Consider the following 27,394-nt stretch of genomic DNA (forward strand, 5'->3'; position numbering starts at 1 on the left):
GGTCCCCACCCCATCCCCCACCCCCACTCGGTCGCCCTTTCTGTCTCGCCTTCCCTAGGCTCCTCCGTCAGTCACGATGGCTCCTTCGCTGTCTACGCCAAACTCTGGGCGAGGAGGAAGAGATGCTGCGGGGGGGACGGGGGTGGGGGGAGAGGCCGGAGGGGACCGGGAGGGGCAAAGCTGGGGGTGGGGAAAGCCCCCGCTGGCGCGCCCAGCGGAAAGGCACTACAGTCGGTGAGCACCCCACCCCCTTTGCCTAAGGCACCGGGAGAGGCTGCGCTCCGGGCTTAGGGGGTTTGGCCAAGCCGGAGCTCGGGTGTCTGCGAGCCCAGGGGGCAGTGCCCTGCGGTCCGTGGGGCCTGGGAATTTTTGGGAAAGAGCCTGGAAAGGGCTTTCAGGTTGTCGATCTCAGATGGGGAGGGTGATGGGCTGGGCAGGGTCGGAGGAGTGGATGCTTGTCCTTGCTCCCCACGAAAAACTTGCTCCCCAAAGCCACGATCTCCCAGCCTCCTTGATGCCCCTCCTCCCCCACCCCAAGTTGTTCCGGTTTCCCTGCATGAGCTCATCCCACAGCTGGGGAGCCTGCCCGGTGGCCCAGGGCCGGCGAGCTTCCTCCGAATCGCCGGCCCATCCCCACCCCCAACACACTTGCTTTCTCGCCCCTCCTGAAGCTGCCTCGCTGGGTGCCAAGAACCAACCGAAGCAGCCAGAACTCCACAGTGAAAGGCCTGCTTTATGTCCCCGGGGCAGCGGGGAGGGGGCTTTTCGCTTCCCATTGTCCAAGCCCAGCCCCTGAAAGAGAGGGCTCAGCCAGCCACGACTGGCCTCGCTTTCCCTCCAGTCCTGGGGAGGAGAGAGGGACTGGCTCTGCGGTGAGTGGGTGGTGGCCTTGGGGGCTATTGGCTGGGGCCTTCCCTGGGGTGGGCTCCGGGCTCCAAAGCTTGGGCCTTCCCCCTCTTCTGCCAGCGAGGTTCAAAGAGCTGGCAGATACCCAGCCCTCCCCAGCAGCCCACAGCTGGGCAGAAGAGTCTGGGCCGCTCTATACTTCTAGGGCTCCAGCCCAGTGGACTCTCCCTACAGCCTTCTCGGCCCCAGAACTTTGCTCTCTGGCTGCAGCCCACAACTGAGGTTTGCCCCCAAACCTTCCTTAGCAAAAGGTGTATTTGTCATCCTTCTCTTTGGGGGCTGTGGAGGGCAGGGGCGCACTTTTCATTCCTGTAAATGGCCCAGTTACTTTATCCACTATTCGTCCCTCTCTGATCTATTTGGGTCCACGTACATTTTTAGTGAGGCCTCCTGGGCTCTGGGCCCTGTGCCAGCCTATGCTGTGGGCAATGCAGATGTGGACAGTGTGTAGTCCAGCTGGGGAGGATGTGGGGCACAGGTGGGAACCCCACACACATGGCAGTGGTGATCACCATGATGCAAGGGACATGTTCCAGAGACGTATCAAGACTAAGTTTGTCTTGGGACTTGGAGAATTGAAAGGCTCATGCGAGGAGGGAAGTAGGATTTTGGCTGGACCCTGAGGCCTGGGTAGAGACTTTGGCAAGGTGAAGATTTACTCAACAAATATTTATTGAGCATGATTACATGATGGACACTGGACACTAGATAATGAACAGACACCCAAGTGAACAGTCCCTGGCTTGATGAAGATAGGTGATAAATAAATATATATAACATCACAAATTAAGGATGCAATGAAGGAAAAGTTCATGATGCCATGAGAAAGACTATGAGGGAACATAACTTAAATAGGGGGTCTGGGAAGACTTCTCCGAGGCGGTGACCTTGAAAGTGGGATCTAAATTAAGCAACACAGCCATGCCAAGAGGTGGGAAAGGGATTTTTGGTACAGGGGTCGTGGGCAAGGCCCCCCAAAAGGGATAGGGACACAGGAGATGGGGTGTGGGCCTGCATCAAGGTGAGGAAGAGGGGACACCCAGGAGGTGAGGGAGGAGGTGAGAGCACAGGATCCAGATCATGCAGAATCACAGGGGATGGTGAGAAATTTGGATTTTAGTCTTAGGCAATGAGAAATAAGAGGTTTGTTAGTTTGCTAGGGTTGCCATAACAAAGTACCACACAGTGTGTGGCTTAAGTCACAGAAATTTATTTTCTCACAATTCTGGAGGCTAGAAGTCTGAGTTCAAGGTGTCCACAGGGTTGTCTCCTTCTGAATCCTCCCTCTTTGACTTGTAGATGGCCTTCTCCCTATGTCTTCACATTGTCTCCCCTCTATACGTGTCTGTGTCCAGATTGCCTCTTCTTAAAAGGACACCAGTCATTGGTTTAGGGCCCACTCTAATCTCATTTTAACTTGATTACCTCTTTAAAACCCTGTCTCCAAATATAGCCTCATTCTGAGGTCCTGGGGGTTAGGGCTTCAACATATGAATTTAGGGGAGGAGACACAATTCAGCCCATAACAGGAGGAGAGGACTTTTCAGGTGGAGGGAGGAGAGAAAGCAAATGCATGATGGTCAGAATATATATTTAAAGAGAGATTTGTTAAGGCTGTGTGTAGCGTGACTGCTTTAGCAGGAGATACCCTGGAAAGGTAGACAGCTCTGAATACTGGAGAGGTGGACTTTTATTTCTAGGAAGTAGAAGCCAAGGGGCACAGCCTGGCATGTGCCCTGACTTCTCTGTAGGGAAGAGTTGGGAAGGACAGGGCAGAAAAGTGGAGTGCACTGGGGAGGTTACCGCAGTAGTCTTTGCTGGAAGTGATGTGGGCACAGGCAGAGATGGGAGCCTCAGGAACATTTGCAGGACAAGGGAGAGGCAGGAGTCCAAGAGGTGATAACAACCCTCCGCCCTGTAGCCTAGGAGAGTGTGGCTCTCAGCCCAGTTCCTGGGGGCTGGCTTCCTACATGCCCCTTCCGTTCTCCCCAGAGCAATAGGCAGCCACGGGTCAAGATGTCTCCACGATATCATGTTGCAAAAAAAGCCCAATGCAGTATAGTGACTCGCCAAGATAAGCTTAATATCTAGATAAGATCAGAGTTCATTTTAGAAAGAAAACAAGACCTGATGCGCTGGAGAATTCAGCCTGATTCAAACAGGGGCTGTAGACTTGATGCCCTGAAATTTTCATTCTGACCCAAGAAGAAAATGAAGGAGGTTTCTGAAGCCCAGGGGTGGGAGGTGGGCAAATACGATGCTGTAAATAGTGAGGGCAGAAATGGATGTTGAGGGGTGAGCAGGACTGCAGAGAAGGGCTACAAAGGCAAGGGCTCAAAGGAAAAGCCTGGGGTCTGAGTGGAGGGTGGGGATTTGAAATCATGAACATGATCAGACAGAAGCTAGTATTTCCCAAGAGCAAGGCTGTCACTGTGGAGATGACAGTGATCTGCTTCCCAGGGAAAGGTGACAGCAAGGGTTGAGAAAGGAAAAGCCCAGAACAAAGCGTGATGAGGCTATGGACCACAGAATCCAGGAGGGGGAAGTGAGAAGGGCCCATAGTCAGCCCTTCCTCCGGGGCCACCAAATGCTGGGGCCGCCAAATTTTAACATTTCTTATAGAAAAATGTGTTTGTGATAGAAGGTAAGGGACAGCGCTCACATCAGTGGCAAAAGAGGGCAGAATTCTCAGCTTGTCAGAGGCCATAATGCACAGGACAAGGGCTATTCTAGGCTGTCGTCTCTACTTGAAGCTCTAGTCAGCTCTGCTATCACGCCTCTGTGCCTTTACTCATGCTGTTTCTTCTGACTGCACTACCATTCTTTTCTCACTGTGTGGAGTAAATGGTCCTAGCCATCACTCAGCTCAAGTGTCGCCTCTCCCAGGTAGCCTTTCCTAACCGCGCCCCACTCCCCTGCTGGATGCCCCTTGCAGCATGGCCAGCTAGCTGGATCTCAAAAACGCATGCTTCACCTTCCATGGCACACAGCACTGTTCTCAATCAGGGGCAATATTGCCCCCCCCCCCAACCCAGGGGATGCTTGACAATGTCTGCAACCTTCTTTGGCTGTCACAGCTGGAGAGTGCTACTGGCATCTAGGGGGTAGAAGTCAGGGATGCTGCAAAACATCCTACAATGCCCAGGGAAGATCTCCCCCACCCCCCGAAATTAATCAGCCCAAAATGTCAATAGTGCTGAAGTGTCACTTAGAAGTGGCTACATTTTCCAGTTCCCTTTGTAGTTGGGTGAAGTCATGAAACAAGGTGCCAGCCAAAAGAATGTAAGCAGAAGTGGTGTGAGCCACTGCAAGGCTAACCCCATAAAACCCTCTCATCCTTCCTCCTCCATCTGCTGGCTGAGCATGTGGGTCCCTTGGGGATGGCAGAGCCACAAGCTGGAAGAAGCTTGGATCCCAAATCACTGTGTGGAGGAAAATTACCACCCAACAGGGACACCGGAAACATACCCTTATCTGAGAAAGGATCTTTTTAAACATTTTTTTAATGTTTATTTTATTTTTGAGAGACACAGAGTGTAGGTGGGGGAGGGGCAGGGAGAGAGGGAGACACAGAATCGGAAGCAGGCTCCAGGCTCTGAGCCATCAGCACAGAGCCCGACATGGGGCTTGAACTCACAAACCATGAGATCATGACCTGAGCTGAAGTTGGGTGCTCAACCCATCGAGCCACCCCAGTGCCCCTGAGAAATGATCTCTAACAGCATTAAGCCACTGAAATATTGGGAGCATGTCACAGCAGCTAGCAGTACCCTCACACATCCCTTCGTGTTTTTTTCTGTAGTCATTGGCTTACTCCTCACTCACTCATTCATTTGTTCATGTCTGAAACATTAATCTGCATGCCAGGTAACATGCTGGGTGCTGAGGTAACAAATACGAAGAAGAATAAGGCCTGGCCAGTAGGCCCTGCCCTCATGGTGTTGATAGTTTATTGAGGAAGGAGTTCAACAACAAAGCATGACTGGTTACTCTGGGAGAGATAGAGCATGGGATGCAAAGGAGGAGGGCTCTGGGCCTAGTTTAGGGAGAAAGGCAGGTGACAGGTGGCCCTGTCCAGGAGACAGAGTGAGGCTTCTGCAGCACTCCTGTGGCCCAGGATGCTGGCAGAAGAGCGGGGTGGGGGGGGGGGGGGAGGATAGGGGGGAGAGGGCGGAGAACCTCCCTTCTGCACTCTCTGGGCTCTGTAATTGTCAGATTTCTCACTGTCCCGCCTGTACCCTGGTGGACTGGGAGTTGCCTCTGGCAGAAACCTCCTCCTGAAGGTCTGAGTCCCTAATACCTGCAGAGTGTCTGTCATCCTCTCCTCTTGGATGTCCCGCAGGACACTGTGCCCCAGCCTGCTCACACCTTGACTCCCCCTGCCTCTAACCTGTCACCACACCCCGCCTCTGTGCCCAGTGCCTCCATGTCCACAGGCTCCTGAACTGGAAACCTGGGGCCTCATCCCAGACCCCCTCAGTCCCTACTCCCGGCAGCCCCCAAATCATCTAAATTCTGCCTCCTTAATATCTCCCAGGTCCCAGTGAGGGCCCTCCCGGTCTTTCTTTCCAGTTTCTTACAACAGCCACATCACAAGTGCCCCAGCTCTGCTCTCGCCCCATCCAACGTAGCTTCCTCTTTGCCACCAGTGATTTCAAAAGCACTACCCTGATTTTACAGCTCCCACACCTTCCCAAAACGGTTCCCCATGACCTCCAGAGTGAAGGCCAAGCTCCCTGCTAGATTCTCTGAATAGGGGCTTCCGTTACCTGCCCCTGCCTGCTCTTCTAGCCCCTGTCTCCCTGCTCCCCCAACCCACCCGCTCATGCTCTAGCCATTTGGAGGCCCTGTGCTCCTGAGATGAGCGTGCTTTCTCTCTCCCCATCGCCTTGGACCTTTGTGCATGCTGCTCCCTCTGCCTGGAATGCTGTCCTCCTCCTGCTGTGGCTGGCGTCCTCCTGTTTGTCCTTCAGAACTCGGTCCAGGTGTCAGCTCTTGCAAGCAATCTTCACCAGTGCCACTTAGAGTGCCTGGTACATGGTGGGCATTCAGTAGAGCTTTGCTGGCTGGCTGGCTGGCCGGAAGGATGGATGGATGCTTGACTAGGTGCTCAGTAATGTTTGTGGAATGGACCCAAAGGTGTCTCCCCTAGTCTTCATTATTGGAGTTCCTTAAAGAAATGCCTTCTCTGAGTTATGATTTAATGTTATGCTCTATGTCTTCAGAGAACCCTGATGTGAGAAACTGACCAACTTAATGGCATTTCTGTCTTTATGAAAACAGAATTGAATATATTGCCCACTATGTCACTCAGTGTCCTTTACACAAGGACTCATGATAAATTCATGCTTGGGGTTATTTCCAGGAAACATTTTGTCTCCACAGATGAAGATGTGTATTTTCTGCTGTCAGAAAATAAAAACTCTGCCTTCCGACGTGTTTCCATTTTTGCTTTAGCTGACAAATAAGGAAACTCAGTTTTATTACCTTATTACCTCCGTGGTTCTGACCAATTCAGGTGCCTGAGAGTAGCAACTCTTTCTGGTTTCTTTAGATGGAGTCAGTTCTTGCTTTATTCTTCAATGCTGTAATTTTTACTTTTTAATCTGAAAGCTGCCTCAAATCATCTCAGCACTCAGCTAGTCCAAATCTTAAACGAATGCATATTGGTGACCAACATCCTGGCCCGGAAGTTACGAAAGGGAGGGCAGAACACCAAGCTCGTAGCTGAGAAGGATCCCACATAAAGCCTCCCCAGAAATTCTTGGGGTACCTGTCATGATGAGTCTGGCGGGAAAGCCAGAGCAGGAAGCAAAAGGCCAAATGCATTCTGACTTTTTTGCTACCTTACTTTCCCACCACTACCAAGTCGTATTCTTTTCCTCCATTTCCTCCATTCCTTCCTTGTTCCTAGCTTTAAATGGAGATCCCATAAGCTACCATTTTCACTGTAATAGCTGATAATAATAATAATAATCGGTATCTTTTACTGTGGGCACACAATAAGCCTGGCACTGTGCTGAGAGACTTTGTGTTTTCCTGTTTGAACCTCGCCCCCTCCCAACCTGTCTATTGTTTTAACCACTTTGCAGATGAAAGATAAAATGCCAGAGAAGTTAAGCATGTGTAAAGCCACTCCACAGTAAGTAGCAGAGCAGGAATTCAAATTCAAGTATGTTGGCTACCACAGCCTAAGCTCTCAACAATCTCCTCACATGTGGGCGAAGAATGGAGGCAAGAATAAGGGCTGATATTCCCTGGGCAATGGTGAGGATTGCTGATGATGTTGCTGGGAGAGAGAAGTCACAGCGTCATAGCATTGCTTCTAGAGCATTCTGGTGTCCTTTTCAAAGTCCTAGAAATGGCTGGCTACTCTGTGGCCAGGTTCAGTTGCTGAGACAATATCCAGGGGAGGCTTGTCCCTGTGATACATGGCTCAAGAAATTTACCTGGGAGCTCCCTATGCATGGGCCCCCCTCTGGGCAGCTTGACCCATTCAGGCATCATTGGCCTGGTAAGAAAAGGGGTTTCTCTGTGGTTTTTCAAAAGAGCCTACAAGAAAATTTGAAGCCTAAGAATGTTTTTATTAGCTCCACAATACCAAGTAGAAAACTGCAACATTAAAATCAGTAAATATTCAATTAAATGCAAAATGTAACATTATGTCAACTTCATTAACTGTTGAATTTAGTAGTCATAAAAATTTCATCTCATTTGATAACAGTTTGCCGGTTGGACTTCTCTCACTGCGCAAGATTTCCCAGGTAGGCACCAAGATGGGTAAGAAATCATAGCCAACCATAAAAGAAATAAATTACTCATGGCCAAAAATTTTCAAAAGCAAAATGGCAAAAAGCCTTTCAAATTGTTTTACAGCCAAAAAGTTATATTTGTGGTGAGAGGTGGGTGTGTTTAAAATGTTAGATGAGGGATAGGGCCTACAGGAGGAAGCCGGTTTCGCGCCTATGAAGGTCTTCACAGAGTGCAGGCCACGCCCAACCTGGATGAGCTCTCCATCCTGTCCATGTTAGTGTCAGTGATGGAAGCCGGGTAAGTGGAGGTTTGGGCTGGAGACTAGAGAGAGAGATTTGCTTCTTCCTGAGGATTCCCTGCTTCTAAATAGAAGAACAAGAATCCCTGAATCCTAAATAGCGATAGCTTAATATCCACTGGGTACCTGTTCTAAGCTGTGCACCTGCATTATCTCAGCAGTCACAAAACAACTCTATGAGGTTTATTATCCCTGTTTCCCAGATGAGCAAACTGAGGTATGCAGAGGTTAAACAACCTGCCCAGGGTAATAAGGGCAGTAACAGGTAATTGAAGAATTTGTCCAAACAAATTGAACCTACCGCTCAAGGTGCTGAAGACAGGCCTGGTCCCTGCCCTTTTCCAGAGCTTGAAGTGAAGTGCTCAGTGGTGATAGACTCCATTTCGTGTGCTGGGCACACAGATCTATACGTGCTGGAGGAACACAGCCACCTATACTGAACAAGAATGGAATAAGTTCAGTTTCCTCCACATCTGCTGTGTACCAAGCACCTATGGAATGCTTTGTTCCCTTCACTTGCCTGTAGCAGTCTCTAAGCTAGAGAGAGGTCTTATTTACCTCCTAGCCCTGCGCCTCGCACAATCTTGGTCCGTGGCAGATGCTCAAAAATGAACCAAGCCTAGAAAGGCTTAGTTGATGATTGGAGTCTGTCCCTCCATCACAGAGCAATTTCCCCAGTACAGCTAAAGTCCTCCCTCCCTACACATAGCACAAAAGCTGTTATTTAGAAACTCCAGTAGCACACATTTTAATGTAATCAACTGTAAAGGAATCAGTGTAATCAATGTAAAGGAACTAATATACAGCACTTTTATGTGTCTCTTATGTGCCAGGCATTCTAGGGACTTTCCATGTGTTAAATAGTCATTAGTAATAGTATATCTACAGTTCTACCAAGCAGGTGTTCCTTATCATCCCATTTTACAGATGAGACCAGTGTTGTGAGCTACGTGCTGTCCCTCCAAATTCATATGTTCAAGTCCTAACCCTCAGTACCTCACATACCTTAGAAGTGGAGATAGAACCTGCAAAGAGTGGTAAAGGTAAAATGAGAACATTAGTGTGGGTCCTACTCCAATATGACTGGTGTCCTTATAAGGGGACGACACAGACACGCACAGAGGGAAGACCATTCTAAGACACAGGGAGAAGACAGCCATCCGTGAGCTCATGAGAGAGGCCTCACCAGGAACCAACCTCCCCGACACCTTGATCTTGAACTTCTAGCCTCTAGAACTGTGAAGAGATAAATTTCTATTGTTTCAGCCGCCCATTTTGTGGTACTTTGTTCTGGCAGCCCTAGAAAACTAATACACCAAGGCACAGAGTAGCCTGCCTAAATCTACATCGCCAGAACACATGAACTCGGAATTTGAATCCAGGTAGTCTGGTTCTAGAGTCTATGTGTTTTAGGACAATGAAAATGTTTTCTGTGCTGTCCAAAATGGTAGCCACCAGCCTCATATTGAAATGTGGCTGATGGAACTAAGGAGCTACCATTTTTAACTTTATTTACATTAAAATAGAATTAAAATAGCCACATGTGGCAAGTGGCTACCATATTGGACATAGTTTTATGTGATTTCTAATTACTTCACTTATGTTTTTTTGTAGAATCTTCTATTTTTTATTAGGTTTATTCATTTATTATTTCTGAGAGAGAGAGAAAGAGCGAGCACAAGCTGGGGAGGGGCAGAGGGAGGGAGGAAGACACAGAATCCGAAGCAGGCTCCAGGCTCTAAGCTGTCAGCACAGAGCCTGATGTGGGGCTCGAACTCATGAACCGTGAGATCATGCCGAGCCAAAGTTGGATGCTTAACTGACGGAGCCACCCAGGCGTTCCCTTGCAGAATCTTCTAGAAACCTCAGGTGTGTGCTCCAAGAAACATGCCCCTATCTTTATTCCCTGTCCCTGCTACATTTTATTATTGTTATTATTTTTGCAATCCTTTCCAATTTAGCCCCTGTTGCCTAGTCTCCTGCTGAAGGGGAGAAAGAGCAGGAGCGAGTGAGCTGGCTAACTTTCCAGAATCCTGTGGCCTGGGCAGTGCTGGGCTGTTGGTGTACTGCTCTAAGCATAGGTGTTAGCCAACCAAATGCCAAGCAGCACAAACACTGAGTGACATTTTCAGAACTATTAATATTTCATCAGAAATGATCACTTTTCCTTTAAATACACTATCTTAAAAGGTTTTCTACATTCTTAACTATAATTTTATTCAGTCTAGATCCTCAGAATTTTCCCCAAAGGAGCACATCTTCAATTTTATAATGAAAATCAAAGGGGAACGAAGCTCGGATTTCAAATTTGAGAGTCAACATCTCCAGGAACTCGGGCCTTCTCCAAACAGCAAGGATGTGTGTTGGGCACCCACTGTACCACCAGGTGCTTTACGTATGGCATACCATTAATTCATCCGGCACATATTTATTGAGTGCCTACTATGTGCCAGAAATGTGGTTTTCATGATAATTTATCAACACCATTTTACAGAAGACGGTTCCTTCTCTTCCTTCCGTCTCATCTCCAATGTTACCTTAGCTCCCGAAGAGGCCTACCTGGATATCCATCTAATTCTGCCACATTCCCCCCTCCCTTGCCTCCCTTTGTTGATTAGTTTCCATCAGGGCCCTTATTTCATCTGCAGTTGGTGCTTATTTACTTGCTATGCTAGTTTGTGACCTGTCTCCCTGCTCTGGAATATAGGCTCCATAAGAGCAGGGACCCCAGGACGCTTTGTTCACCTGCCTGGACGCTCAGCAGGAGGTGCTCAGTCACTACTGGGAAATGAAGGAGGGAGCATGGGAGACGTCAAAAAATTGGCTGGCGTGACACATCTAGGTGGTGGCAGGGTCCGGGTTCAACCCAGCTCTGGTCTGTTCCCATCCGTTCTTCTTTCCAGTCATCTGGTTCTCCCTTTACTGGGTGAAACCCTGGAGGAACAATGATTCGTGGGGTCAGAGAGCCTGGGGAAGGTGCTGTGTCAGCTCCGAGTTCTGCGAAGCCCATCCAGTGAGAGGAGGGGATCCCACTGGGGGGCAAACTGCTAACTTAGCCCTTCTTCCCGCACCTGAGCCCCTGACCCCACTCCTACCTGCCCACCCTCCACCCCCAGCGTAGGAGGGACTGGTCGATCTCAAAGGCTGAGCGCTCCGCATCAGGCCTGGGGCGGGTGGGGGTCGCGCTGGGTTTGAATCCACTAGAAAGAGGGCCTTGGACACACCCCTTTCTGACTCGGAGACTGGGTTTCCGGCCCCGCGGCACAGTGGTGCTAACTTCACAAGCTTGTTAGGTTGCATATGACACAGAAAGCCCAGCGCTAGGCACACGGTAAGCTCCCAACATAGTGGCCGTTTGGGGTAAAATGAGGCGACCCAGGGCCAAGGGCCCAGGCAGGCGCGGAGTTTTCATACGGAGCGGCGGGGCCAGGCGGGGGCGCGGGGCCCTCGACTTCCAACAGCAGCAAGGGTCCTCCGGGCCCCCACCCCCACCCCGCCGCGGGGCCTTGGGCACCGAACCCGGGGCGGCCCGCGCACCGAGCCGTTGCGTTTGAAACCCACAGAGGAATTCTGGCGCTGGACTGGGAGGGTGTGGGAGCCACCGACACGCAAATAGGCCCAAGCTGCCACCTCCGGCGCGGCCCGCCGAGACAGCGCCCGGTTGAGGCGTGGGGCCCCTGGCCGGTCGAGGCTGAGCGCAGTCCAGCGCGGGGGGCGCGGCAGGTGTCTTCTGGGGGCGCCGGGGCGGGCTGCGGGCGGCCGCACTCCCGGGGGCCTTCCTGCCCGAGGCGGCGGCGGAGCGGCGCAGGCGACTGGGACGCGGGCGGGCCGAGGGGCGAGCTAGGCGGGGCCGGCGGGCCGTTGGCCCCCGGCGGTGCGCAGGGTTCCCTGGGAAGGCCCCACTGAGGAGCTGATGGCGGGTCCCCGCCCCCACGGCGCCTAGCAAGGTGCCCAGTGCCGGGCTCTCGCCGATCCATCCGCGCGGCTTAGCGGGCGACAATGGGCTGAGCCACAGGCTCCGCAAGGTGTCGGGGGCGCCTCACGACGGGGGTGTGCCAGGGACTGTGGGGAGAGCCCGCCCTCCCCCTCCAGCTGTTCCCAGATGTCATTCTGCCCGCCCAGGCGCCTGGTTCCTGAGCTCAGGGGGATTCCACGGTTACTAAGCTACTGGTTTTTGTTGACTTTCAAATATTTTCTTCTAAGGGAGAGGGGGAGGGGGGCAAAAGTCAGGAGAGAGCAAATAAAAAGAAATCAAACTAAGCTCCCCCTCCCCAGAAGAAACTTGCCCTCCAGCCACCACTCACACACACATCGAAGGCCTCTGAACATAGTCACCTTGCTGGAGGAACAGCCAGACAGAACTGACCTGCTTCTGCCCCTCCTCCTCTCCCCTTCCGGTGAATGAGGGGCCGTGGTGGATGGTCCCCCTGTCTTGGAGCCCTGGGTGGACAAAGGAGCTTCCGGAAAGAGAGGAGGAGGATGGCCAGTGGGAATGGGCTCCCTTCATCCTCGGCCCTGGTGGCCAAGCGCCCCTCCGCCCTGGGCCCATTCCCCAGATACATCTGGATCCACCAGGACACACCCCAAGACAGCCTAGACAAGACTTGCCACGAAATCTGGAAGAGAGTTCAAGGCCTGCCCGAGGCCTTGCAGCCCAGGACCTCAAAGGAACAGCTGTCTGCCCCCATGACTGGGACTCCAAGAGACAACGGGCTCGGCTTCCAAGAAGAGTGAGTGTCCCCCCTATGTAGCTGGCACCAAGGGAGGAGGGAAGAGCAGAAGTGGGACCTTCTGGGGGAATGTTCTGGCCCATCGTTCAGTCTGGTTAAACCGTAAAGGCTGTATACTTTCCCTCCATCTGTTGTGGTCCTTTGTCCAGTCTTTATAAGGGAGGTGACTGGGTCCTGGACTTACTGGGTGCAGGGCCAGACCAGGGCTGGATTTCTGTTGCCCCTTTATCAGTCCACTACGGGGACATTTTTCATTTTGCACAGGCGGAAACCCACACTGGCCAGGGCTGAAGGTTAGATGCCCGTGGCTTTGCCTGGAAGCAACTGGGGGACACTTCCCTTTCTCAACCCCCAAAGGCTACGCATTGGCACGGATGAGTCTGGTGGTTTAAAACCACATCTGGAATTCCCTAATACAGGGAGCAGCTGTCCCATTCAGCCTCCACAGAAGCCGCTGCAAGAGCGCACATCAAAATATTTACTGGGAAGGCATTGACATATTCAGAGGACATAATAGAAAATTAAAGTGCGGGAAGATGGCTGTAAATAGCCTTTTTCCTGGATGGGAAATCCTGTGTCTGGGAAACACAGAGCTAAATGTTTCTCCACCAGGGCAAAGGCGGGCAGATATTGTTGGGGACAGATATCCGCAAGGAAAGGAAGATGGGAGAGCTCATTAGGAAAAGCAAGTAAACCACCATGGTCATTAATGCCAGTGCTGAGCCCTTGTTCAATGTTTGGCGTCTTCCAAGTGGGCTGCAAACATTAATTAATCCTCCCAGAGTCCCTGTGAGGCAGGTATTAGTGTCCCCATTTTACAGATGGATTAAGTGTTAATAATTAAGTGCTAATTAAAGACTAAGTGATAATTAAGTGTCGCCTGTTCCAACACATGTTCCTCTTCAGCTCAGAGATGCTAGAGTGGGGGATAATTTAGGCAATTATCAAATGTGTCTGGTTTCAGGGATTTCTATGAAAGAGCTAGGAAGAAAGGTGAAGTATAACCACTACCCAGGTGCGCCCTACCTGCTGTCCCCTTTCAGGCTGCAGGTGAAGGTGGAACGCTCTTTAGCTATTATTGAGTATCCTGCCCTGTGCTCAGCACGACATGGCTGGGATGGGAATGGCCTGTCTATAGCCAAAGTCCTGCTGTCCAGCCCTCCAGTGGCACTGAGCCCCTCTCCCCTGCCTATGGCCATCTGCTCTGGGACAGGGCCTTGGCAGGGGGCCCTTGGGGCTGTGCTTAGCTCTCAGTGGCCAAGAAGCTGATTGTCCACTTTGTGGACCGAGGGTCAGTGGCAATTTCCAGTAGATGGCACCCTCTGTGCCAGGTCACACTGAGTTAATGGAGACAGACTCTACTTCCAGTCTGCTCTTGGCCAAAAAGTGAACTGGTGCACCTTTGGCCAGTTGCTTAACTCCATTTGGCCTTGATTTTTTCATCTGCAAATTAAGGGTGATGTGCCCTGCCTTGTCCACCACGGAGTCGATAATGAGGATCACACGTGATAGAGACAGGAAACCGAAAGCTGCATTATGCAAAGAAGGCTGTCCTTAAATGTAATTCTCAGAGTTCAGGGGTTCTGTTGCTGTTGCTGGCTTCAAAATATGGGCTTTTCGCACTATGCTCACAGACCCCAGAGTGCTTCAGGGGCCACCCTCGAATCAAGGGGCCTGGTTGCTGGTCCCCCATCCCCACTTCAGACAGGGCTGTTTGGCTTTTTGGGGTTTTGCTTCCTGGAGTCCTGAGTAAAAGCTGCGTTTGGGGAGAAAAAAAAAAAAAAGGTTCTGCTACTGAGAACCGAGCTGGGAAACCACTGCCTTAGATGCATAAGCGATGTCATAACCGCGTAGATCTCTACCAAGTAGAACACGAGGAGCTATTCTTGACATCAAGGCAGCTGTGATGGCGGAGTCAGATACTGGGTTTCAGATCGCGTTGCAGCCCTGTGCCAGCTGCGGGATTTGTTTAACTTATGTGAGCTTCAGTTTCCTCATCTGCCAAATGGAGATGATTACCGCCATTTCAGAGGGCTGTTGGGATGATTAAATGGGATATTTAAACATTCCTGGTAATAACGGTAATAACTAGGATTTGTAAAAATTCCTTGTAATAATAATGATGATGATGATTTCTTTAAGCCCTGCAATTACTACATGAGGTTGGTACTATTTCAGACTCCCCCTCTTTTTACTTTTTATTATGCAGCTTCCCATGCATAAAATAGAATAGTGTGGTGAATGTCTGTGTGTCTGTCACAGAGCCCCATTAATTACCACATTTGCGCCATTCTTGTTTGGATTCCTCCCTCCCTGCTTTTTAAACGAAATCCTTTTTGCAGATGAGGTCACGCGTTGGAGGGGTTCGTTTCTCTGCCCAAGGCCCTACAGTTAGGAAGCGATGGAGTTTCAGAAAGCAAACCCAGGTTCATTCTTAGCTACTGTGCAATAGATAGTGTGGTCTATGTTCCCCTGGAAATGGAAGCATCTTTTTGGATCATTACAATATTTGGCAGCCAGGTGTTCTGAATGGTCACACATAGACAACAGATTTCAAATTCAGTGAGCTGTACGGTATGTTTCCGGGATGGCTGCAAGCCCACGAGATACCTCTCAGCTAGTGTTCCCACAGCTTAATTTGTAGACCTGGTTTTGGTGATATTTTTTGCTCTCAGGGTGACTAGAGAAGTAAGTTCTAGAACTCTTGTTAGCCAGAATCTTTTTTCTTGACTCAATCCCTACATATCATAAAACTCCAGACAACTCAAGGTTGAAAGGGATATTGGAGGCCATCTTCTGCTGTTTGAATCTCTTCCTGAAGATTCTTGCCAACTGGTTATCCACTTGTACACTTTCTTAGATGGAAAGCTCACCATTTCGTGAGGTAGTCCCTTCCCTTACTATGAATGCTGGCTGTCAAAAGACCGTTTTCTTCCTATGCCGAATCTATCTCTATCAAACTAATACCCATAGATCTGGATTCTGCCTTTAGGGCTGTAAACTAAATCAATCCCCTCTTTCTCTCAATAGCTCTTTAGATATTGAAAGATGGCAACACTATTCCTCCTCGGATTTCTTATTTCTACAACTGATTATCTCTGGTCTTCTAAGTTTCCCCTCGCGTGCCAACTTGGTCAGTTTCCTGCCCGCACTGCTGGTCCTCGTGGTAGTGCAGTGACCAGAATCAAGTACAGTAATCCAGGTATGATCCAGTTAGTGCGGATTGGATCTTCCCTGTTTCTATTCTGTATTCGTGGTAATGGTGATTGATGCCACATTTACTTTTCTCTAAGAGCCAGCTTCATTGTGTGGACACATTTAAAGTTCATTCACTCCTTCATTCTATTACTCATTCAACAAATATTTAATAAGCATCAACTATGTGCCTGGCACTGTGCTGGCAGGATAGAGTCGGGAACTGGATAAGGCTGTCCTTCTTGGAGCTTACATTCAAGAAGGGGACAGAAACAAAACAAGTAAGTAAAAGAGTATGATAGTTTCAGTATGTGAAAAGGACTGGTGTTCTAGTGGGAGGAAACCAAACACATAAAAATGAACACATAAAATAATTTCAGATAGCGAAGAGCGCTCTGATGGAAATAAAACCAAGTCAAGGGGAAACACCCTTGGATAGATTGCGGTGGGGGAAGGGTTCTCTGAGGAGAGATGGTCATGGGATGTAAAACCTAGATCCAGAGAAGGAGCCAGTCAGGTGAAATCCAGGCAAGGGCCTCCAGGCAGATGGGAGAGCAGCTACGAAGAAGAGCCTGATGTGGGGGTGAACGTGGAGAGGGACAGGGGCAGGTGTTTGATGGGACATGGGACAAGGCAGGCCAGCAAGGTGTAGGCGGCTTGGGGCATCACTGTAATGAGTTCGGACTTGATTCTCCGTGTGATGGGGCACACTTGGAGGATTTTAAGAAGGGGGTGTAGCATGAACAGATTCACTTGTTTTTAAAGACCTCTCCAGCTGCTGTGTGGAGAGGGTGTGCGGGCCTGAGAGAGGACGTGGGAAGACCTTGGAAAGATGCCACAGTAGTCCAGGTGAGGTGCCACGGCGGTGGTGGCTGGATCAGAGTGAGTGCAGTGGAGATGGAAAAAGCTGGCGAGTCAGTGTGTGTTCTGAAGAGCCACCAGACCTGCTGGTGGTTTGGGGACACTCAAACGGAGATGGCCAGGCTAACCTGAGGTTCTCGGGCCTGAGCCACTGCTTGGACAGTGTGCCATTTACTGAGGTGGGGAAGAAACAGGAGAAATGGGCTTTGGGGCAGAAATCAGTAACTCTGTCTAGTGTTCATTAAACTGCAGAATCTTACTCAGTTACCTTTTAATTAGACTTAAACTTGGGCTCAGAGAATCGTGGCAAACCACTACTGACTCATATTCTAGGATTACTTTCTCACTCGTTCCCCTCGTTACTGAAACTTCACAGCCTCGGAGTGGAGTTTTGGATTTGCTGTTGAGTCCATTGCCCTGACTCAGAAGGAGCATTTGTTCATTCCTTCGTTTACAGGCTCATTCAGCAAACACTCAGCGCCGCCTTCTCAGTGCCAGGCCCGGTGCTGAGTCCCACGGGTACAGAGATGTGTAGGACAGGAGCCCTGCTCTCAAACAGCTCCCACTCCGGTGGCTGGGAGGAACCCAGATACATCTGACAGCAAGGACATTCAATAGTGTTTATTGTGCACTTACTGCATGCTGACAAAGTGTGGAAACAGATACAATGGTGGGAAAGATGGGGACTGAACTTCAGGGACCTTTGGTGTCTTGAGGAAGGCAGATCACAACGTATTACGGTTAATGTGCTGGTGAAGTCCCAGTGCTGTGGGAGCACATGGCTGGGGGAAAACTTCCTGGAGGAGGCTGCGGGAGGCGAGCTGGAAGGAAAGTCAAGACCCCTGCACTGTGAGTGTGATGAAGGATGGAGAGACGGCCCCTTGGGGGCAGAGGATGGCAGGATTGTCACTGCAAGGATCTCCATGGTGGTGTCTCCTGAGCTGGGTCTTGAGAAGAAAGAGGGAGTAGCCTACAGAAAGCATTCTGCAGGTGCTGGGAAGGATAGGAAGCTCCCTGCTGAGGGCATATCCTGTGTGGGGTTGGAGGAGAGCAGAAAGGTGGCCAGGAGCTTGCTGGATGTGGTTCACTTTTCTGGCTGCTTCCAGGCCCTCAGGCAGCACTCCGGAAACTTCCCATGTCCCCAAGTCAGACAGAACGTGGTCTGTAGAGTCAGGCTTTGGTGGGTGTCACTCTGAACCAGACCCAAGAAGGAAGAAAAGTCTAATAAAGGAAAGGAAATCCATTTAAATATTTAAAAAGCAGAAATACTCCTTCCTCTCTCTCTCCGCACCCCCCCCCATTCTGTCTCTTTCTCTCTCTCAAACATAAATAAACATTAAACAAATTTTTTTAAAATTTTTTTAACGTTTATTTTTGAGACAGAGAGAGACAGAGCATGAACGGAGGGGGGTCAGAGAGAGGGAGACACAGAATCTGAAACAGGCTTCAGGCTCTGAGCTATCAGCACAGAGCCCGACGCGGGGCTCGAACTCACGGACCGCGAAATCATGACCTGAGCCGAAGTTGGCTGCTTAACCGACTGAGCCACCCAGGTGCCCCTAAACAATTTTTTTATAAAAGGGGGTGGTGCCTGGGTGGCTCAGTTGGTTAGGTGTCCAACTTCGGCTCAGGTCATGATCTCGTGGTTCATGAGTCTGAGCCGCGTGTCAGGCTCTGTGCTGACAGCTCAGAGCCTGGAGCCTGCTTCGGATTCTGTGTCTCCCTCTCTCTCTGCCCCTCTCCCGATCACACACTGTCTCTCTCTTTCAAAAATAAATAAACATTAAAAATGTTAAAAGAATATATCCTTATATCCTTTCATACTTTGCAAATGTCAAAGATGCCCTGGGCCCCAGGTTAGAATCCTTTCCTCTTGGACACTTAAGAATCTCCCTCCCTTAAGATTCCTGAGGCTGGGTCTCAGCCACTGCCATGACCCCAGTCACGTGGACACCCCCCCCCATCTTGGTTGTCAAGTGAATTAGTGCACGAAATGGCAGACCAGAGGTTCAAGGCCCCCCACCCCTTCCCTCTTCCAGTCGTCTTCATGATGGTGTCTGACTCCTTGCCTCTCTGCTGGTCTCTCTTCTGCCGTTTACAGAACATCTTATCTTGCTGTGTCTGGTTTCTTTCCTTCCTGGATGTCCTTCACCCTTCATCTGCTTCGTATTCCTGAAGCATGTCAACAGTGTTGCTCAGGAATCTTCCATGGCTCCCCTCATGATCTTCTGAACCCCTTGACCTGGTCCTCACGGATCTTTGTGTTGGCCCTGCCTTCATGTCTAGATGCATGTCCTGCTGTTCTCCAAACTCTCTGTAAACCAAGATGAGCCACACATCTCCTTGCTCTTGCTCAGACCAGTCCACTACCAGGAATGTCTTTCTTCCATATCTCTGCCTGTTGAAATCCTACCCATCCTTAAAAACCTAGAATAAGTATGTCATCTTCTGAATTTTTCACCGCTCACCCATTCAACATTTTGTTTTCTTTTTTTTTTTTTTTTAATTTTTTTTTCAACATTTATTTATTTTTTTTGGGACAGAGAGAGACATAGCATGAACGGGGGAGGGGCAGAGAGAGAGGGAGACACAGAATCGGAAACAGGCTCCAGGCTCCGAGCCATCATCCCAGAGCCTGACGTGGGGCTCGAACTCACGGACTGCGAGATCGTGACCTGGCTGAAGTCGGACGCTTAACCGACTGCGCCACCCAGGCGCCCCCAACATTTTGTTTTCTTCCTCCCTCTTCCATGTTCTTCCTTTTAATTCAAATAGAGCGTATGCCTTCTCGTTTTCCTCAGAGTTTAAAGGTGGCTCAGAAAACAAAATAAGGCAACAGCTGGATTAGAATCCCTGCCTACTTCTTAGCTGTAACCAACTTGCTAACACTTTCTGTGCCCCGTTTTCCTCATTCTGAAACATGGAAAATGTCTTAGTGATGAACCACCTTAAAAGATTCTTTTGGAGGTTAATGAAAGAGTGCATGCAAAACTCACGCAGCACCTGGCATAAGATAAGGGCTCCCAAGTTATTTTCCACCATCATCATCACCATTATTGTTCTGATCAAAGATAAAATAACAGGCGTTAAGTAATCAAGAATGGTATGGCGAGAGGAGACTTAGACCAGAAAACCTCAGCTAATGGAAATTATTCCGCTGAGGCTAGCATTTTGCTTTGGGATTCTTGGCAGCCAGAACAAATAGTGGAAACACAGCAGTTGGTTTCTATAACTTGCATCATCTAATAGGAGAAAGCAGGAGAGATCATCAGGAACGACCAGTGCTTCCCTAGCTCTAAGGACCATATGGCTTTTATATGAGGGTGATGGAATGGAAAAGTTGGTTCGGGCTCAGCTCTTGTGTTGACCATCGGCCGAACGGGAGGATACCACAGCATCCCAATGGGATCTGTCAGTGAGGTTCTGGCGTGAGGTTTCTGATCATCAGGCACATATTGCACACTGCCTTGTGGCAACAAGCCCTCCACCCCCACTTGACCATGGCTTCTTAAGGGCAAGGACTGTGTCTTACTCATCTTTGTCTTCCCAGTGCCCAGCTGAGTTCCTGGCACTTGGTGGCTGCTATGCGGTGTGTATGAATGAATGAGGAAGTGAATGATGGATGAACCATAAAAATGCCACTGCAAGGAGAGCGTGAAGCCCAGAGGTGGCCAGGATCCAAGCAATGGGTCACAGTCATCAGAGGAAGCATTGAGTGACCCAAGGACAGAATATCAATAAGGCAAGACATTGCAGGGTTTTTCCCTCCTCTGTCTTAAGCTGCGGAGAGAGGAACTAATGTTTTCTTGAACATCTGATATATGCCAGGCTCTATATTTTAATTTTCTGTGTATCTCGTTGTCTTAGCAGCCCTTCCCAGTAGATGGTCAATATTACTCCCATTTTACAGATGAGGAAGCTGAGGCTCAGAGTCCAGGCAACTTGCCCAGAGTCCTCCTGCTACGCTAGGAGTGGGTGAAGCAGAGCTAGAAACCCCCTGAGGCTTCGAGACCTGAGCTCCTTCCTGGACACCGGGATCCCATCGGGATAGCTCTTCCGTGTCTGCTTAGCACCAGGAGCCATGAGCAGCAGAGGGAAGATGAATCACGATTAACGTCCCATGTCCTGTGTCCCCCTTTTTAATTTAATTTTATGGTTTCAGGAGCTGTGTCGCAGGTTGTGGGAGCCTGCAGAGATGGGCCACCGGTGGTTTGTTTTAATCCCCTTTTTAATATCTTTGTTGCAACGTTCTTTCCAATTCAGCTCCCAAGTCACATTAAAAAAATACCTCTTCCTTAGGGTAAGCCTTCTCTTATTAAACAGATTCAAATGAAAAGTTTTAAAGATAATTTGAACAATACGAATCACTCTGTAGCTCTGCAGCCGTAGCTGAAGCTCCTTTACTGCTGTAGTCACTCCCCAGCATCTCCTGTCTTAATCTCCAGCCCACCGAGTGCCCCCACCCCAAACCCTTCCAGTCCCAGGCCAGCCCCCACCCTTGCCTGCTTCCCAGTGGTTCTGAGCTTCTCCTGTCCCCTCCTGTCCCCTCCAGGGGCAGTGGGGAGGAGTGGGGGGGAGGTGTCTCGCTCTGCCTTCTTGGCTTTCTGTCCCACCTGCCCTAAGGGACAGGCAGGGAGGAGCTGGAAGGTATCTGAAGGAAATTCCCACCTCATTTGCATCAAAACCAAGAGGGTCAGAGACAGAGAGATACCTGCTCAGAACGCAGATGCCTAGACCTTCCTCTGGACCAACTGAACTGCCATCCCCCCACGAGTGCCCAGGGATCTGCATTTGGAACAGTTTCCTTCCAGACTCCTGTGCATATGTATGAAAGTTCTCAGGTACTTTGGGGGTCAAAGATGACAGCTCCTCAGATTTAAAAGGGACATAGCTTTGAGAAGGAGGTGTTCCAAAGAAGCACGTGAAGGAAGGAGACTGAGCTTTATTGAGTGAGCTGTAAGTGTGTGCCAAGGACGTCATAAAAAATGGGCTCTAGTCTACGTGAAGGCCTTGCGAAGAAATGAGAGGGACGTGAAGTCCAGGCTTGGCATCGGGGCAGCTGAGGGATTTCACAGGGTTGCCTCCTCTAACGCCGGGTGCTATCGCCATCCGCACGGTGCCGATGACAAGGTTTCAGCAACTTCCGCCACTCTCCAGCCCCACCAGCCTGGGGCCCTGGGCAGCGCGGGGTCAGCAGGGCTCCCGCCCGTAGCCTGCTGGCTGGCTCTCCCACACCACCGGCTCTCTCTCTCCGTCGGTCTGAGCTGCTAACATTTGCATAGCGCTGGTTACAGTTTACCAAGTGCTTCGCATTCACCTTCTCACTTAATCCTCCCACAGCCCGAGAGCGAAGGGCGGGTGGAGGCCAGCTTTCTGAAGGCCCTCACCCCGGCCCCCTGCGCTCCCCAGACAGACAGAGCTCGGCGGCTTTCCAGGGACCTTTGGGACCCAGCTGCACAGGAGCTGGGATGGCAGATTTGCAGCCTCTGTCAAGTGACCCTCTGCCCCAAACTGAGACCCTTCAGAGCCCGGGACCCTGGGTTGTGATGGGTGGAATCCACCCTCCTTTTCAAGCCTTTCCTTCCTGCCAGTTTTCCCCAAGGCTGTGGCAGTGTTTGTGTGAGTGTGTGTGTGTGTGTGTGTGTTGGGTGTATGTGTGTATGGCTGTGGTGGGTGTGGAAAGTGCACATGGGTGAGGTGTATTTGCACAAATGTGCATGGATGTGGTACATGTGTTTGCATGTGTGTGTGGGGTTGTTGTGTGTGTGCACATGCCTTGTATGTATGGTCGTTGCATGGCTACGTGCGTGGGTGTGTGCACCTGGGTTTGTGTACATGGCTATAGTGTGTTTGTGTACATGACTACTATGTCTGTGTGTACACATGGATTGGTGTGTGTGTGCATGGCTGTGGCGTGTGCATGAGGAGGGAGCCCCAGGGTGGTTCAGTGAATCTTACACCTGGAGAGGGAAGACGGATGAAGACACAGGCAGCTTTGACCGAGATGGCCGTGTCCCTTCCCTCCATGTGGGGTGGGGCATCCTGGGTGCTGTGATGAATATGCCAAGGCAACAGAAAATGAGTCTCTGCTCCTCATGCAGACAGGAAGACCCAGAAACGTCTACCACCCTCGGTCAAGCAAGGGTCGTGCCCACTAGGGATGGGACCAGGCTGTATGCCAGAGCCCCTGCCTCCACGATGAAGGCCTCTCTTTGCTGGGGACCTTTGGTGTCTCCTCCCCACCCCCACTTGCAACCTCTCACCTGCCCACCAAGTTCTGCCTTCTGCCACCTCCTAGTTCCTGGCTGGCTCCCTGGCCTCTAGCCTCCTGCAGAGAAGGGAGGTGAATTGCTGAAAGGACAGAGCTGGGGTTTGAACTCAAAGGCCCTGTTCTGTGTCCCACTTGTACTGTTCTGGGCAATGTGGAGTGGTGACTGTGGGTAGAGGCTTGGAGCCACGTGGACTTGGGATCCCATCCTGTTCCAACACTTATGCTCTTGGGTGAACTTGAATTTACGTTTTGGATTCCTGAGCCTCAGTTTCCTCTTTCTAAATTGGGAATGAAGATGCCAGCTATCCTTTGTAACTGTTGTGGGGACAAGTGCCAAGTATAACACCCGGCACCTAGAAGACACAGCATAGATCCTGGCTCGGGCCCTTGTCCCCTCCTGTCACTCCTCTGGGCTGATCCCTGGGAGAAATACATCTGGTCTGGGGAAACGACAGCCTGGCACCTGCCTGCTGAAATCTCCCCAGTGGCTTCCCTTGCCTTTAGAATCAAGTCCCCTAGTATCACTCCAAGGCTGGCAGGTGCCCCCTCCTGCCTTTATCTCTAACCTTGCCTGATGGGACCCTGCCCTTAATGAGCCCCAGGCACTTGAGCATCAGTCCTGCCCAATGCACCAAGCCCTTTCCCACCTCGTGGTCTTCGCACGTGCAGTTCCCGCATCTGGAAAGCTCTTCCTTGCGTCATTTACCTGAATACACACTTGTGTCTTTTCTCCCCCAGCTTAAATGACACTTCCTCAACAAGGCCCTTTCCGCTCCCCTAACCTGGGTACGTGCCCCTAGAATTCCCGCTCGCAGCATCCCCCTCTTGGTTTTCAGAGCAGTATGACCTGGTGGTGACAAGAGTGGCCATCTGAGCAAGATGGCCTGAGTGCATCCACTGTGTTACTTCTTAATTCTGTGACCTTGGGAAAATTACCTAACTTCTCTGTCTCTTTGCTTCTTCACTTTAAAATCTGGGAAAATTGTATCTCCCTGTGTCAGTTAGCCTTTGACATATAACAAATCACCTCAGAGCTCAGTGGCTCCACCCCACAACTCTGTACTTAGCTCCCTTTTCTGTGGCTCAGCAATGTGGCCTGGGTTCAGCCGCATGGTTCTTCTGCAAGGGGCTGGGCCTGACTGCACGTGGCTCGTGTTCACCTGCATCTGCAGTCAGGTGGGCATGGCCGACTGGAGGACCTTGGGGTTTCCCTCTGTGGGCTGTGTCATCGTCCAGCAGGCTCTCCCGCACTCGTTCACATGGAAGTTGCTAAGTCCCGAGACAAACAAGAGGTTAAGCCCTAATGTCCAAGCACTCTCTGCTTATTCCTTTTCCTTTTCTGTATAAAATATAATTTGTTTTTAATTTTCATTCTATTTCTATTGAGCTAGAGTTGACGTATGATATTATATTAGTTTCAGGTGTATAGCATAGTGATCCAACATTTGTATACATTATAGAATGATTACCATAAGTCTTGTCACCATGCAAAGTTATTACAGTACAGTGTTATTGACTCCAGTCCCTAAGCTGTACTGCAGGGGGTATTTTATAACTGAAAGTTTGTACCTCTTAATTCAATTCCCTTCACAAATTTCACCCATTCCTTCCTCCCCCAGCCCCTCTGAAAACCACCAGTTTGTTCTCTATTTATGAGTCTGTTTCCATTTTGTTTTGTTTGTTCATTTGTGTTGTTTTTCAGATTTCACATGTAAGTGAAATCCTACGGTATTTGCTGTTCTCTGTCTGCCTGATTTTACTTAGCATAATACCCTTAGGTCCATCCATGCTGTCACAAATGGCAAGATTTCATTCTTTTTTATGGCTGAGTAATCTTCGTGTGTGTATGCGTTGTGTGTGTGTATACCACATCTTCTTTATTTATCTGTTGGTGGACACTTAAAGTGCTTCTGTAATCTGGCTATTGTAAACAATGCTGCAATGAACATAGAGGGGCATATATCATTCCAAATTAGTGTCTTCATTTTCTTCGGGTAAGTACCCAGAAGTAGAATTGCTGGACTGGATGGTATTTTTATTTTTATTTCTTGAGGAACCATAGTTGTCCATAGTGGCTGCACCAATTTGCATTCCCAGCAACAGTGCATGAGGGTCCCCTTTCTCCTCGCCAATACTTGGTATTTTTTGTCTGTTCTATACTAACCATTCTGAAAACTGTGAGGTGATTTCTCATTGTGGTTTTGCTTTGCATTTGCCTGATGATGAGTGATGTTGAATATCTTTTCATGTGTCTGTTGGTCATCTGTATTCTTCTTTGGAAAAATGTCTATTTACATTCTCTGCCCATTTTTACTCAGATTATTTGGTGGTGTTTTTTTTTTTTTGGGTGTTGAACTATATGAATTTTCAGTACATTTTGGATAATAGCCCCTTATCAGGTATATCACTTGCAAATATCTTCTCCCATTCAGTAGGTTGCCTTTTCATTTTGTTAGTTTCCTTCACTGTACAAAAGCTTTTTAGGTTGATGTAATCCCAATTGTTTATTTTTGCTTTTGTTGCTCTTGCCTGAGGAGACAATGAAGAAAATATTGCTAAGACTGTTATCCAAGAGTTTACTGCTGGTTTTCTTTTAGGAGTTTTACAGTTTCAGGTCTTACATGTCAGTTTTTGATTCATCTTGAGTTTATTTTTGTAGGTAGTATAACAATGTGGTCTGGTCACTCTTGAGTGTAGCTGTCCAGCTTTCCCAGCACCGTTTATTGAAGAGACTGTCTTTTCTCCACTGTACCCTCTTGCCTCTTTTCTATAGATTAATTGACCATATATGCGGGTGTTTATTTCTGGGCTGTCTGTTCTGTTCCACAGCTCTCTGTGTCTATTTTTGTGCCAGTACCATACACTTTTGATTACTATAGCTTTGTAGTATAGTCTGAAATCTGGGCGCGTGATGCCTCCAGCTTTGTTCTTTTTTTATCGAGATTGCTCTGGCCATTCGGGTTCTTTTGTGACTTCATATGAATTTTAGGATTATTTGTTCTAGTTATGTGATAGCATTTTGATAGGAATTGCACTGAACCTGTAGATTGCTTTGGGCAGTATGGACATTTTATCAACATTAAGTCTTCTAATCCCCGAGCATGGTGTACCTCTCCATTTATTTGTGTCATCTGCTATTTCTTTCATCAGTGTCTTATAGTTTTCAGAGTACAGGTCTTTCACCTTCTTGGTGAAATTTATTCCTAGGTATTTCTGCTTATTACTGAATCCAGATGGGTGGGGTCTACCAAAGGGCCTGGATACAGGAAGGCATGATAAAATGGTGGTATCACTGTAATCAGTCTACCACCCTACCCCACCAGGGCTGTTGTGGGGATTAAAATGAGGCTTTTGCGTGGAAAATGCCTAGCACAGTGCCTGGCTGGTTTGCAAACTCTCCATTAAGTGCTAAGCCTTCTTTGTATTTCGTTGAGCCTGGAACCTGAGGCTTAGATGTGTCAGCCAGCTTGCTTAAGGTATGGCCCCCAATTACCAGTGAGGGTTTGAGTCCCGTTTCTGACTCTTTCCAGGGACTGAGCTCTTGGCCACCAGGCTCTGCTGCTCCAACCATGCAGACAGGTAGGGAAGTCAGAACCTCATCCACAGTCAGTGAGGTCGGTCTGCAGAGGGACCGTCACTCAGGCTCAGGTCTGTGGCAGACCTGGAGCCCTTCACTTGCTTCAGTCACAGTCAGCCATGTTGCCTGGGCGCTGGGCTTGGGTACTGTGTTTGTCGTCGTTCTGAAATGCCACGGTGGGAAGAAAATATTTGTTTTGGTGTCCTCTTGTAGCACTAACAATTTTCCGCTTGCATTTTTCTGTTGTCTGGCTCAGCTGAATAGCAGTTTTCATCTTTGCTCTGTGTTATCATGTACACAGAACCGCTGTTGGGAGCTAACAGTGTGCTTGCTTAGTCATTATTCTGGGAAGGGGTGCCAACCAGTCAATAGCCTTTATTTTTATATGACTCTGTACCCTGCGAATGCAGACGTGATGCACTCACTCAGGCACCTGTCACTTCTGGAGGTAGGCAACGCAAAGGTGGCGGTGGCCCCTGGGGCCACGGCACCAGTCCTGACTTCTTTCCTTGTCAGTGCCCGGGAGCTGAGTTAGCCTCCCTGAGTGATTCACTGTGATACAGTCTGTGGCAGATTTTATGGTTTTTACCAACTCAAAGGAGAAAGCAAATAGCATGGGAGAGGTGCCAGGATCGGCAAAACTTCTTAGGAAGAGAGAAGAAAAGATAGATTCCAGGAAATGCAGGGGAACAGACTTGACAGTGAACCCAGCAAAGTCGTGGGGAGAATGAAAAAATCTTTCTGGGAGCCCATGGTGGTTGTGAAGATCAGGCGGGCTCTGTGTGGGGTCTGCTGTGGGACCA

The 27,394-nt window shown here is 49.6% G+C and overlaps 1 protein-coding gene and 1 long non-coding RNA gene across 6 annotated transcripts in view; one reads left to right on the forward strand and one right to left on the reverse strand.

The window, feature by feature from the left end:
* Positions 1–6,159: 6,159 nt before the first annotated feature.
* LOC111561705 lies at positions 6,160–11,639 on the reverse strand. Of its 3 annotated transcripts, none has more exons than XR_002744408.2 (4): positions 11,519–11,639; positions 10,703–10,891; positions 8,259–8,388; positions 6,160–8,021 (listed from the first exon to the last, which is right to left on the reverse strand). It is a non-coding gene; the product is annotated as an uncharacterized LOC111561705 (long non-coding RNA). The 3 variants fall into 3 exon arrangements; XR_006584143.1 differs by having other exon boundaries at positions 8,259–8,393; XR_002744407.2 differs by lacking the exon at positions 11,519–11,639 and adding an exon at positions 11,182–11,511.
* A 719-nt stretch (positions 11,640–12,358) lies between these two features.
* Positions 12,359–27,394, forward strand: part of CC1H1orf94 (chromosome C1 C1orf94 homolog) — a 36,851-nt gene continuing 21,815 nt past the window's right edge. For all 3 annotated transcript variants that reach the window (XM_011284744.4, XM_019836619.3, XM_023258443.2), the window contains exon 1: positions 12,359–12,687. In XM_011284744.4, the coding sequence (XP_011283046.2) occupies positions 12,359–12,687 (329 nt within the window). The remainder of the gene's footprint in view (positions 12,688–27,394) is intronic.

Source organism: Felis catus, chromosome C1, assembly GCF_018350175.1.
Source record: "Felis catus isolate Fca126 chromosome C1, F.catus_Fca126_mat1.0, whole genome shotgun sequence".
Classification (NCBI taxonomy): domain Eukaryota; kingdom Metazoa; phylum Chordata; class Mammalia; order Carnivora; family Felidae; genus Felis; species Felis catus.